The sequence below is a fragment of the Podarcis melisellensis genome (assembly GCF_964234715.1).
Source record: "Podarcis melisellensis genome assembly, chromosome: 1".
Lineage (NCBI taxonomy): Eukaryota > Metazoa > Chordata > Lepidosauria > Squamata > Lacertidae > Podarcis > Podarcis melisellensis.
Window position 1 is genome coordinate 67,841,300 of NC_138528.1, and position 15,048 is coordinate 67,856,347.

General features: G+C 39.9%; 1 protein-coding gene across 2 annotated transcripts in view; it reads left to right on the forward strand.

The window, feature by feature from the left end:
• The window catches only part of SBF2 (SET binding factor 2), a 214,480-nt gene that overhangs the window by 138,635 nt on the left and 60,797 nt on the right, over positions 1–15,048 (forward strand). For both annotated transcript variants that reach the window (XM_081918027.1, XM_081918028.1), the window contains exon 17: positions 9,734–9,802. In XM_081918027.1, coding sequence (XP_081774153.1) covers positions 9,734–9,802 — 69 coding nt within the window. The remainder of the gene's footprint in view (positions 1–9,733; positions 9,803–15,048) is intronic.

Consider the following 15,048-nt stretch of genomic DNA (forward strand, 5'->3'; position numbering starts at 1 on the left):
GTGTATGCAAGATAAATCAAACATTCCAAAGGCAGGAACCAAAGGGGGGCGAGCTATGAGTGGGGAACAGGGCAAAGGATATATTGATGGCAGGTCAAGTTCATAAGAAAAGTTCAGACTAACAGCAATGAATGAAATATGAAATGCAATTTATTTCTGCAAGGGAGGCAAAAATTGTTGACTATAGGGCTTGCCCCAACTTCCTGTTTGCTATATGGTTCTGTTGCAAATATAGTTTCCTAATTGGTAATCTTCTGAAGTTATGTGATTCTGAGTTACATTAACTTTTCATTTTTCTAAAACCATTTCAAATATTGTGTTCAATGTGTAAGTTTATAAATTAGTTTGTTCAACCTGAACAATGTATGCATTTATTATATCAGATATAAGATCCTTAAAACAGAAGAATAATGATGTACCAGGTTAAAAACAAGCAAATCCAACTAATATTTGAGGGGGAGGGATAAGCTTTTTAAATATATACATTTTAGGGGGGGAAACGTCTCTCTGGGACAGGTCTAGGGATTAAGCTCTATAAATGAACCATTTACAACAAAATACAATCAGGTAGATCAGAAGTTCAGCAATTATTTATAATATAATACAGCTGTGCAAAGCTACTTATCTTCTTCATATTGCAACAATCTAAACTAGCATGGAAATTTTCTGAGGTCAGTATTACAATAGGGTTATCTGTTTGGCTGTCTGCATCATCCGGTTTTTTTAACTGTTCCAGAAAGCATTTGCCTTCCTCTGGGGTTTGGACATACATTGCCAAAGTTATGTGGGTAATGGTTAACCTAAATGAAAAACCTGATCAATAACTTCAGAGGGTGTGACTACAATTTTATCACAGCCTAAAGTGCTACTTTACTTTAATGGATCTGGTGAGGGAAGTGTGTGTGCTCTGCTTAGTTGTCTGTTCCTTACTATCCAATCCAATCCTGGTGGGGACAGGCCATGCTCCTTCCGGGGTCGTTTGTCCACCTTTGGTCCCCACCCTGCACTCAGCTCTCACCTGTGGCTCCTAGAGGCTGTCAGCATGTGACAGCAGTCACAGCAAGGAAACAGCTTCAACCAGCCAGCTAAACTAGGTGCAGGTAGCCGATGCATCTCAAACCCTCAGTGAGTTAGGGACTTCTTGATGTGAAGACCGGCTCCAGCAGATTAAGTGGACGAGTGAGTCCAAGAAGGCAATTTCTGCACATGCTGTAGAGGTAAGTGAGGGGCAGAAAAGTCTCTTCAGTGCTGCTAAAGCAGCAGTTTGACTTCACTCCCATAAGTGCACTCAATTGTCTCTCAAGACAGACGGATGCCAGATAGAAAAATGCAGTGTGTTTATTCTTGCCTCTTCCTCCTGTCTTTTGCACAATTTTTTATTAGAATTATACCTGGATAAAACAGATGCTGTTTCTTTGAAGTTACTTTGTTTTCTCTATAGCTTTATGTTCTTAAGTATTTTTATCATTGTGCCAATTTACATGTTTTTGTACCAGCTATGCATTCTTAAATTCATACTCTCCATAGTTCCTATGATTTTTATTTAAGAGTTAGAAATTTAGCCCTGCATAACAGTCTGGGGAATTCAGAAAGCCCAGAGATGGTATTTCTAAATTGTGCTAGATGTCAAAATGATCCTCCTTTTGCAAGGGGATTTTCATGATTACATTTTATTTGGTTCTCTTGTGACAGAGCAGGGGTTTCCCCCTTTTTTTATAGCAAGCAGTTTTACTACATTGACTAAATTGTTGCAGAATCTAGTTATGAGAAGCGATTATGTACTTTTCTACAATGTCATATCCTCTAGCAAATGGAAATAACTGTAAAGTTTTAGGAAGATTTCATGTAATTTAAGACTCATCTTTCTTGATTCACTTCCTAACACGCACATGTACACTCCAAGATTTTAGGTATTTCCAAAGGGAGGTTATTGTATTGTAACATTCAGTTCACTGCTCCTCACAGCGACAAATATTTATAGAATTACTCATACTATTTTTCTTTTGCTGTAGTGGTCACAATAACAGCGGTAGCTTCAGAGCAGTGGGGATTTTCATAAAGAAAATTGTGTGTCTTGCAGGGGGAGCTAAATAAATTCCTTGTGCACCCCCTGTGATCCAATGGAAGAGTGCTATTTGTTTTATAGTTGCCATTGTGTAGAGTTGCCATATTTCAAACAGTGAAAATTCGGTTAAGTTACTAACCTTTTTTAATGGAAAAGCAGCACTGCCAAGATGGGCTGCCATACATCCAGATTTTCACCCAGGCACTGCTGCCGACTACAGCATTCCAGATATGTCTGGGAACATCCGGATGTATGGTAACCCTGCCATTGTGCCACAATTTTTCTTTGTTTCTTCCTTACCTTCAGATTCTGGACTTTGCTAGTGGAAGCAGTATTAATAGGCTCCTCAGAGTTAAATGAAATTGCATTCTCTGTAGATGTGCATGCAGTAAGGACTGGGGCAAAATGTGCCCCCATAGGCCAAAGGGCTATATCCCCTGGAGCAGAGGGCTGCTTTCATTCTGACTTCTGACTTCCCTGAGCACAACTGAGAGTGAGGTACAAACTGAGGAGATGGGCATGTAAGGCTGAATGCTGGAGGTGTAGCTTCAAGACAGGATCAAATGAAAAAAGAAAAATCGAAGGAATTATTCCCTATCTTGAGTTGACTATTTTAAAAAGAGTAATTTAAACAGAGAGATGCCTGTTACGTGCTAATCTGATTCTGCTTGTCCCATGGGTTATGTGGGTTTCACATTCCTGCTTTTTGTTTTAACTCGGTGTTTGCTTCAGCCTGTAAAACTTTAAAGTCATCTGGAGATTAAGCTCAATCGATGCAAGAATATGTGACTGATGGCTGAGATGATTCAGAGCAATGACCAAGCAAATTGTTCAAATTACTTGAAGCCCTGATCTTCTAATTAAGCTTTGTTTAATGTGCTTGCTACGTGCTGCTTACTGAGACTTCATTGCTAGTCATCCAGATGACACACATAGCAGATTTAATTCCCACCATTACTATTTTAATTCTCTTTGGAAACATTATTTTTTTCTCTATATATTTTCTTAGTAAATGTATAAGAACATTAACAATTGATCAGTTTATGTTGCTGGACGCATAAATAATCAAACTGCATATGTAATTATTTATTAGTGCTTTTTATGTTACTTTGAGATCACTATATTTGTAATGTAACTTTTGATACGCATGCACTTTGTATATCTGGTTCTCACACCATACTAAGCCACCTCTCTCATGTTCCTTTCCTCCCTAACAGAGCCATTCCACTCATAAGGCGGGGTGAAGCAGCCGCCTCAAGCGGTTCTGCCCCCCAGCTTTGCTGCTGGTATCCCTGGCCTCTAGGGGCAGAGAGGGATTGGCAGCAAGCCTCTGCAAAACGCCTCCACTCCTGCTGGTTCAGCCAGAAGGGAGAATTTCCGCAACCCAGCTTTGCTGCTCGGCTTCAGGCAGCCCTTGAGGACAATACCTTATATCCCCCCCCCCCCCAATTGTGGATGCAGAAGTGGGATGTTTCACCTCAGGTGCCAAATTGCCTTGGGCCACCCTCCCCCTAACCCTAGCACAGTTGCCTTTCAGCTTATGAAGAGTATTGCTGCATTGTCATTTTGCATGTAGCCACTATCATAATGTTCCACTGTGCCAGAAGCATTGGGAACCAGTGAAGGATAGTCAAAGCAGATGCACTCTGTTTTTCTATACCTTGCATATCAGGGTGAGAGTGAAATTCTGAAGGCATTTGTACCACGTGGTTTTGATCAACTGGAATACGATCTAAAGTAACTGAAGCCTGCAGTATATTGCAAATCATTGATTACACTGGTCAACAACAAATTTGTTGTCTGCGTTTTTTCAGTTGATTTAGGACGAATCTGATGCGCTGAATCCAAAAATCACATTGGTTTTGCTCAATCAGGTCAAGTTTTTGAGCTATGGCCACATGTCTTTTTTTATGTTTTTGTTCACATGTACGCTTGTGTGGAGCATTTTAGAAGTTGGTGGGGGTAAAATGCCATGTCGAATAATTGTTTTGATTGGAAATGATTATTTTAATGACAAGAAGTATTCAGGTCTCATAGTTCTGGGTGATTATGTCGAAAAGGGATCAGTTTGAAGTCATAAAACCTCGAAATCTTCCATAAATTGGTCCGGCTGGGATCAACAGAAGGAACCAGAGCAGCCTCAAGTATTCTGATCTTCAATCAGCACGTCGTCCTGTAGCTCATTTTGATGAAATTCCAGTGCATTATCTTCGGAGAACTTCCTGACATTAGTGACGAAGATGCCTCCAGTGTTGAAGGACATGAAGAAGAAGAAGTGGTTCTTGAAGATGATGCTCCACATCCATTTTCCCAAAATAAGTTGAATGATCTAGTTTGCGACCTCAGCTTGTCAAAGGACTCTGCCGAACTGTTGGCATCCAGATTGAAGGAAAAAAACCTCCTCTCTGACAGTGCTCGCATCAGCTTCTTCCGCAACAGGCATCAAGAGTACCTCCGTTTTTTCTCGGAAGAGAAGGACTTGGTGTACTGTGCAGATATTGCGCAGCTTCTGCTCAAGCTTGGAGTGCCACAGTACAAACCCAAAGATTGGAGACTGTTCATTGACAGCAGCAAGCGATCACTGAAATGTGTTCTGCTATACAGCGGCAACCAGTTTACCTCTATACCCCTGGTTCACTCGAGTACACTGAAGGAGAACTATGAAGTGGTGAAGTATGTGCTGGAGAAAATTGGTTATGATCAGCATAAGTGGTATATTTGTGTTGACCTGAAGATGGTGAATTTTTTGTTGGGACAACAGTCTGGCTTCACCAAGTACCCATGTTTTCTGTGCATGTGGGATAGTAGGGGCCGTGCTCAGCATTACACGAAGAAGGACTGGCCTGTGCGGGAGGAATTGGTGCCTTGCAAAAAAAGGAACGTCATCAACGACCCTCTGGTGGACAGAGACAAAATACTCTTCCCACTGCTGCACATCAAGCTCGGCTTCATCAAGCAGTTCACCAAGGCTCTGGGCAAGGATGGTGACTGCTTCACTTGCTTGTGCCAGGCTTTTCCAGGATTGACCTTGGAGAAGTTGAAAGCTTGCATTTTTGATGGTCCTCAGATCTGTCAGCTCATCAGAGATCCAGAGTTCGGAAAGTCAATGAACGAAGTGGAACTGGAAGCATGGAAGGCATTTGTTCTGGTAGTGAAAAACTTTCTTGGCAACAATAAGGCCAGAAACTACGCAGAACTTATCAACAACATGCTGACTGCTTTCAGAAACCTGGGCTGCAACATGAGCATCAAGATGCACTACCTATTTTCACATATGGACCGGTTTCCTGAGAACCTGGGTTCAATGAGTGACGAGCAGGGGGAGAGATTCCATCAGGACATGAAAGAGATGGAGACCAGGTATCAGGGTCGCTGGGACGCAGCCATGATGGCTGACTACTGTTGGACTCTGAAGAGAGACCTCCCTGCCGCTGAGCATTCCAGGAGTTCCAAGAAAGGGAAGCTCAAGCCCTGAAATTTGAAAAATGGTGAAGCAACATCTAATTTACGTGTACTTACCTTTATCAATGCCCACCATTCAGTTTACAGTAAACCTGACCTGATGGAGAGAAACGGATGCCATTTCCTGATTCAGCAGTGCAAAAATACCCTAAATCAGTTGTAGAAATCTAGACAACATTCAAAAAGTAAAAAGTTGTTGCCCAGTGTTATGAAAGCCATAACCCACATGCCCCCAATCCTACTGTGTCTGGTGTCATCTGTTTAGGTTTGAGGTTTTTTCTATAATCAAGCAGCATATAAATTTTATAAAATAAATAATTATATTTCATTATGTACTGTACTCCATTGTAGCATTATCATACTTGCAAAATAGCACTGTTAAGTAGGATATCTTTTTAACTGTCCTGGCTTTCCCTTGGGATTCCTGGGAACAGTAGCTGGTAATTCTTAAACATTCCTAGATTCCTTTCAAAAGTACGACATAGAGAAGGAAACTATGGCAATTAAATCACTTTAGGTTTATATTATAGGCTTGCACACTTTCAAAATATTAACCCAACAAGGAATGTATGGGAAAATAATGGATTCTTTCATTATCTAAGTATAGATATCTAACTATGATATAAGTTAATGAAAGCTTGCAGGTGCCATCTACCAAGTTTTTAATCTGTGATATTTTAGTGTATTTTTGGTTTCTATGGAAGCCGCCCAGAGTGGCTGGGGAAACCCAGCCAGATGGGCGGGGTACAAATAATAAATTATTATTATTATTATTATAAATTCATTTGAAATGTGTGACTTGTGGACAATTAAAGGTCAGGTATTGTGTTCTATACAGTACCTTTCATATAGGCACGTTAGTTTAATTTAAAAAAAACCACTTAACATCTGCTTAGTTTTCCTCCTAACAGCACAGAATGCTATGTTTAGGCCTTCTACAACAGACATTTTTCAGCTGCCTATCACTCTTATTTTCATTTTCCTAAATTTTTGTTTCATCTGGAATAAAAGTTTCAGAGTCCTGTTTGCTGCTTCTGCAGACATCAATTTCCTTAAAAAAGGAAGAATCCAGTTCTTGAACAAGACCTGGATGAGGGAGAAATATCCTACCATTTCAGGTAAAAGGGAAATATCACACCACTTGAGAATTGAAGATGTGTCTGTAGTGTTAGTGATGAGCCCCCTGTGGAAGCACACTTGGTGCATATCATGCATATACCATCTTCTTGCTCTATTCCTAATCTTGGGAAAAATGTGTTTTTCCAGTCCACCATCTTCTAAGGTAGTCCGTTCCATTGTCAGAACAGCTCTCACCATCAGAAAGTTCTTCCTAATTCTTATTTGGAATCCCCTTTGTTGTAATTTGAATCCATTGATTTGGTTCCTATCCTCTGGAGCAGCAGTAATGCTCAGCGTCTATTGATATTTTTTGTCTTCCTAGTTTGTCATGTGTTATAAAGCATCCCACTGCTTAATTTAAAAACTATTTGTAGAATAGTTCTACAAATTCTGTTGTGGGCCAGTATATCACAGATGTTGTAGTTTAAGGTTTGGACAGAGTTGCAGCGAATGAAGTCCTGCTGTGAAATAAAAGTCAAAAGGCATCTTGGCATCCCAACCATTTCCTTGGGAGAAGATTACAGCCTGAGTATGCTGAACTTTATTGCTATGGGCCTCATGACAGTTTTCAGAAACATGCATGGCATTTTTGCTAAAGAAACTCAGATGTGCAGAAACATAGGGGCTGTCATTCTTGTATTTTATCATTGTCTTAAGGGGGGGGGAGTGAAGAACATGAGCCCTTAGGTTTAATAGTTTTTTGTTACAATAAGTGACAATACTGATGTGAAATGTAGGAAATCACTCTTCTGTGACGGTTGAGCTTTTTTTTTCCTATTGTAAGAGAAGAATGAAGGAACAATGAATCTTACTCTATCAGTGTCATCACTGATTTTGACCCGCTGTTAGTTTTAAAGTACTGTGGAGCTGCTCAAGACAGATGTTTTGTATTGCCAAAACTTAACAATACTATTGAGGGTAAATCTAGGTAAAATTTGTTTTGGGTTGCAGTAGAACTAATTGTCTCCAAGTCTGACTAGTGAAAAATTGCATTCAACCCTCATTTCTCCCCCCCCCCTTCCATCTTGAATTCACTCAAACCTATGAATGCCTGGCTCCTGCTGAACCATTTTTGTGCTGGGGAATGCACCAGAAACAGGATAATCTATGGACTACTCAGCCTTTAATAACACCATTGTATGTTCCAAGCTTAATAACAAATCCGATAAACATGAATAAATCAGACCTAGCTTTTTGGTTTGGCTTGTCAAGTTTTGGGGGAGATTGTTTGAAGGAGCAACTAGTATGATTTCATGGTAGTGTGACAGCTGGACATGCAGCTGTAGCACAGTATATCCCTTCATGCACCTTTTATAATCATTTTCAGAATAGAACTTGGTTTTTGGTTGACTGGGGGAAACCCTGGCAAATTAGTAGGAAAGACATCAGATAATGTTTTAATGGGAAAAATAATGATTCACTTTAGTAAATGTAGAACAACTGTACACACAGGTGCTGCTTATGGAGCAAAAAATCAAGTTCCTAAGAAACTGTTTGTTAGCTTATTATGAGAACACTCACCTGACAATTTTCATTATTTCCTATGGTACCATTTCTACCTCTCCTGCCATGGTTTTTTCCTAAAATGGCTACAGCAAAAGAGAAACAAAGGAGCAACTAATCTGTCTCATCTCTCCTGCTCTCTGATTTGTCAAATCTCTCTGCCCACCCCCTCCATGGTTTGTACTTAATAATAATAATAATACCCCGCCCATCTGGCTGGGTTTCCCCAGCTGCTCTGGGCAGCTCCCAGCACAAAAGTAAAAACTTGATAAAACATAAAACATTAAAAACGTCCTGAAACAGGACTGCCTTCAGATGCCTTGACATGACAAATTTTAAGAGGCAACAGTGCAGCATAACCAGGTGGCAGTCACTCAGGCCTGTAGAGGCCAACTTGATGAGCAAGAGATAGAGGCCACAATCAGCCTTGAATAGATATATATAGCTGACTGTGCTCCCACTCACACCACCTTCTTGGATGTCTCACTGATACCATAACTTAAGCGTACTGAATATTAAACCTTTTCTAGCATAAACTTTCTTTTTCCTCTTGCTCTATTATTTTTTAAAAATACCTTTTATTTCCTTGTTCTCATCCCTCCTGACGCCTCTTGGTCCTTTCAGGTTCCAGTATTAACTTTCCAAGTAGATTAATTGCTGCTAAGAAAATGGTATAAATTATTAAGGGCAAGAATAAATATACGCATACATATTTAAACCCTAAAATGCATAAAGAACCATCTGCTTCTTTTTATTGCAATTGTGGGTTGATTTTAATTTGGTTTTCAATCACTTGATTTATACTCACTTTGGAAAAACCTGAGTTGCATTCTTGGCAGCTCAGTTAACTTTTTGAAATGTTTACGGAGATTGAAATCAAATGGTTACAATCCGAACAAATAATCTAAATTTAGCTTTCCAGTGCTCTTTACATTGTTGCTTGTGTGGTTTTTGTCATTTATTTTAATGTACTGATGCCATGTGGAAACTAAATTAAACTAAAAATGCATACAAAATCTAAATGCACTGAATGAATTGTCAGAAGCATAAGGAAAGTACGTACAAAATCTAGAATTCTGCAGTAGTGCTAATGCAGCTCAAGAGGAAGAAAATCTCAAACATTACTGGAGGCTAGTGGAAACCATCACAACGGTGGCAATTGTTGTTAAACAGCCTCTGGCTAATGCAGGAATATGCAGGGGGCCACAACCTTGGCATTATCAGCACCATACTCTAAACCAACTGAGCTACCTGGCGCACTGACACAAATATACTGACCACACTATACCTGACTACACTGATGCAATCTGGGGTGTAAAGAGGCTTTATTATAATATAGGCACCAAAAGGATTGGTTAGCTGTAAATAGACATCTCAGATGGAAGTTTTTTCTGCTTTCCAGATTGTTTCAGGTTTGTTTGGTTTTTTAAAGAACTACCAGGAGGCTACATTTGCTTCTATCATGATTGAGTAGGGTTCTTTCTGGTCTTCAAAGCTCTCTGTGGGTAATCCTCATAATTACAGTTGAAAATGCAAGCTGATTAGAATAACTTGCTAACTTCCTCTTTTTGTTTCAACTTGAAGGATTGTTCAACGTCAGAGGAGTACAACATTGCTGCAGCACTGCTGCCACTAACAACTGCTTTTTATAGGGTAAGTTGTGGTTTTCTGGAAATTTGATAGTGAGTGCTTGTATACTTCTATATTAATTGAGATCCCTTCTTGTGAGAATTTAGTTTTAATAATACCCTTTGAAGCCATTTCATGTACCCCCATCTGCATACCACACTTTGCAAACACTAGTTTAAAGAACCAAGCTTGTCAGAGATTTGGTTGTCTTACTCAGAATTCATTCAATTCATGGTCATATTTAGACATAACCCCAAATGCATAGTGGGCTGGTTTATGTTACAGTTAAAAGGATGATTTTCATCAGCATGGAGCACATTGAGATGTTTAACCCTTTCCCTGCCTGCTATCCCAGTGGAAAATTTTTACTAAGGAGGTTTTCCCCCTAAATCTGGGGTGTGGTGGGGATTTTCTTGGGATCACAGCTGGCACGGAAAAGGTAGCAGCAGTGCAGTGATTTGCACAGTGTGTACCAGCATACTGCTCATTTGTGGTAAACCATTGTATGTTTCTGACCATGGCTTTCCATTACATGTAAATAGGACCTAGTCTTTCTACTGTCTGGCTCTATTCTAGAAGTAAATGACTTCCTAAAAACCATCAGATATTATTCTTCCCTCATTCCAGCTCCTTAGTAGTTTGCTAAGAATTTAAGAAGAGCCTATCTAGTCCAGCATTCTGTTCTCACAGTTACCTGTAAAATGCCTATGGTAATCCCAGTGGCGTAGCGTGGGTTGTCAGCACCCGGGGCAAGGCAAGTAATTTGCGCCCCCTAACCCGTGGATTTGCGCCCCCTAACCCTAACCCCCAGATGTTGCGCCCAGTGCGGCCGACCCCCTCTGCACCCCCCACGCTACGCCACTGGGTAATCCCTTTTAAGCAGGAACCGAGTGCAACAGTATTTTCTATTAATCTATGAAGAAATTCTTTTTATAGTTACAGATGCTCACAATAAACTTTGAAAATTAAATACTGTTTAGATTGGATGCATGTGTACCAAACTTTCAAAATGGAAGCAGCTTCTTCTAATCTAACTCAGTAAACCAGTGAGTTTTCACTAAAAACGTTTACTAAGTCAAGTTAGCATGGTTGTCAGGTAGGAATGCTGTGAATTCTGTGTCTTTAAAATATAAATATTAGTGCAAAATGCTTCATAGTAATCAGAAAATCTGCTTTGGTGGAAGGCTAGCTATGTGATCTGGCAATTGCTTCTTAAAGTTTTCATGAAGCCTGTGGCTTCCAAGACGTTTAGTCTAGGGGCATTGCACATATGTAATTAAAATAACAAGAAAGAATTTCTGTTTACAATATATTGTGCCTCATGTGATGTCCGGTATAATTCCAGTAGTTAATACCCAGTGACTAGACTCTTACAAAACCTGACAGGGCAGGATGTGACTGAAGAAATCCACAAGCTCATAGCCGTCAGCATTAAATTCATGGACAACAAGTCAGTACAATAGATGCATACTTGTGGCCTGGAAGAAAATTTCATACAAACACCACTATAACTTCACTCTAGTTCAATTTTAAATTACTAGACCTAAGAAATCAAAAGAGTGTGATTCATCTAAGTCAGGAAGAGCACTCTTCACTGTGTGTAGTAATGTCCTATGCAAGCAAACAACTTTAGCCTTTGGGGCAGAAAACAGTGTTTCTGTTTACCATTAGCAATACAATTGGAATTTGTTTAAAATATAAATAACTCGTAATTATACAAGATACAATGTTTCCCTTCCTTTTGATGGAAGACGGCCTATTATGTTAATTTTCCAGTGTTAGTTGTTAAAGGAATGTCATAGCAAAACAGTGCGTGATAAATCTTTGTACATATTTTCTCCTAGCAATACTTCTGCCTATAGATTGCCTTTTCCCTTTTTTCAAATTTCTAGTTTCCACCCTGTAGACTGAGATAACATTGCTTGCCCTTGTGCATGATCTTCCATGGGAACTGACCTGGGGAGGATGGTCCCTCCTGATTCTTTTTGCCCTATGATTTACTTTCAATGTAATTGACCTTAATATTCATCTAAATCACCTGCCCAGGATGTGGCTTGTATGCACTGTTTTATAATGACTCTAGTTCTTCCTGGAAAGCAGATCTTAGATGGTGGTACTGGGAAGCTGTTGCTCAACCCCATGGGCTTAGATGTAGGGATCCAGCACATTTTGTTTCCAGTGCTACATAGCATATACATGAGCTCTTGTGTAAGGATGTCTAGAGATTTGGGATGTGGTGTGGCATTCACGTTATGCTGATGATAGCATTTCCTCTCCTTTCCATTTAGTTCTAGAAAGAAAATGGATGTCCTAAACAAAGGTTCACTTCAGTAATGAACTGGTTGTGGGTTAATGCTGAGACAGAGATGCTTTTATCCAATAGAATAGCTGGTCTTAGAAGTTCTTATACTACCTCTTAAGAATTGGATCCCCAACCTGAGATGGCTCCTGGCCACAACATTACCCTAGATAGCCAGATAAGGGATGCGGGTGGCGCTGTGCTCTAAACCACTGAGCTTTCACAGAAAAGTGCAAAATGATCCTCCAGCTGCGTACTTATTGTACATTTTAAAGAACTCCCCCACTACCACCAGAATACTGGGTACTGTAGTTTGCTAAGGGTGCTGGGAACTCTTGTTGTGGGGGGTAAACTACAATTCTCAGGATTCTTTGGATGGTTGGGAAAGAATGTGCTTTAAATGTATGCTGTATACGCAGCCTCACCATGTCTGTGCTATGAAGTTTATGCTGTTTGATCAGAAATACATACCAGTGAATTCAGTGGAATTTATGTAAACAAGTTTAGGATGGCCTCCTTAGGAATGACTAACTTTAACTGCACAGATATAATAAAATCTAAGGAAAAATATTAGACGTTTCATTGAGAAATTACAATGTGCAATTAGATTATGTAACTGACCTCTTTTAGATCATTGATTCCCTTTGCTTGATTAACTCAGCTAAAAGTTTTATATATAATTATTCCCTTCCCCGCCGCTTCCCCCCACCCCTGCAAAAAAAAATTACATGACAGTTGTTTGATTTCTCACTGGTCTATGATCTCCTCTCTAAAAAAACGATCTAATCAGTATTCAATTTAAGGTTAAAAATTTAAACACTGGTCAGATATTTTGTAAATCTAGCCCTTGGGATTAGCAGAATAATTCATAGTCTGAGACATTGTTTATATTTCTACGCCCTCCTCCACCCATGCTTTCCTACCTATTCCCCAGACAAGGCATTTGGTTTTTGATTTGTGTACATTATTTCTGAGGAAATGGTTTTCGCCAATAAGCTGTATCACTAGGGCCCTACCTCATTTGCGTACTTTCAAAGCCTTTTCCATGAAATGAACATACTAATGGAATAATGATTATTTTCATATGTTTTTTTCTTAGGCCATTTTTTCAAGAAACATAAGTCTTATTGGGTGTTCAATCTCATGTGCCATAATCATGTGGATAGCAGAGCTGATTGTGTTTACCCTGAGCTTCTGAATACACTTAGTATGGTGTCTGAATCAAAAAGCAACCTTAAAATTTGAATGTTCTGGTGACCACTATTTTAGCTAAGAGTTATTTTGCTTATCATAATGCTTTGCATATAGATGTAGGGCCACAGGTAGTCTTCAGTATCAATATTTTACCCATTTTAATCATGTTGAAATTGGCACACAAAGGAACATTCTTGGATACACATTATAGTGGCGCCTTTCACACAATAATTGTTATGAACATATGTCAGAGCATCTAGGATGCTCCCTGTTGGGGTTTTATAACTTGGCACAAAAATGATCTTGGCAAAAATGCCCTTTACGTTATTTTTGTAAGTGTATAGAATGTGATTGTGATCTTGGAACTGGAAATTAAATATTTGTACCTTGCATTACCCTGGAGAAATCTGCACATTCATTGTTAAGACTGTACTAAGGCTGCACATTCAGAAGTGCAGTTTGAAAATACTGGGCATGATTTATCCAAGTAGAGCACTTTAAAACCCAAGGGTATCAGTGGGAGTCTTAGACATATACTTAAAATCTCTCCCTTCTGAAGCCAATGAGATTTAAAGGTTCTTTGGCAGGATCATGCCCCAATAGATTACTTTGCAGAGAGAGAGAGAGAGCACACTCCTTTATATTTGATCTGGATTTCTTGTGCCCAGTCATGATACAAATGTACATATCCTAAATAAAAGAGCTGTAAACTGTATTTTCTTATGTATACACCTATGCACATATACACATCCTAAATTGTGATTGCAGTGCCCTTCAAAACAAGTCACGCAAGATGGCCATGCTCCTGGTTCTACATTTCTATAAGTTTTCTATCATGGTGTGTCACAGATGCATTTTATTATTGTAGGTTATTTCCACAAGACTTACTCCAGCAACAATCAGATAAGATCCTGTCCATTCCAACAGATGTAGGAATAACCTTGCTCCCTTGTCCCTTTTTGTATAAACTCGCTGGGTGTACATTCTATTGCAGAAGAGGGAGAGTTCACAGTGTCCTGTGATTTAAAGAAGTGTACAGGATATTGTAGGAACTCCCTACAACTGGTAATTACAGATTAATAGTTGTTTTCTATGAGTCTGGATAAGCTCACTGACTGCTCCTTCCTCATCTATCTAGCCACCATTTCAGGGAGTCCGTTATTAAATCATTATGTGAATAATTTTTTGGTGCTTCTTAAGATTGCCAGTATCAGCACCAGAATCCTGAACTGCTGCAGTAAGCATGTGGGATGCAATTAACATCTATTCACACACTGGTGGGGCTTTGCAGAGCAGCAGAACCACCATTGCATCCGCGGCACAGCACCTCCCAGCAACCAGAGAGTAGCAGCGGCAGGACCATTGGGCCTGATCCCTGCACCAGCTCTATACTGATGCAGCGGTCAAACCCAAATCAGGCCTGATGCTGGCCTGCAGTTGCTGTGAGACTGTCTCAAGATCCAGCAGATTCCAGGGCAGCTCAGCCCCATCCCATCCCCTGCCTTGGAATTTTGAGTCTTTGGGCTTTCCACTGGGCTCCACTGGTGGGCAGAAGGGGAAAGTCAGCACGGACACAGTGATGTATTTCTCTGTCAATGGCACCCAGCTGGCAAAGCTGGGTGCAGAAATACCTTGGCTCTGTCCAAACTCCTGACAGTCTGGTGTAAGCAGGCCTGGATTGCGCTATTGTTTATCAATTTGCAGTTTGCAAAACTAGAAACAATACCATCTCAATAAATATTATTTCTAACCCCAAAAGAAGAACACACAACAGTCA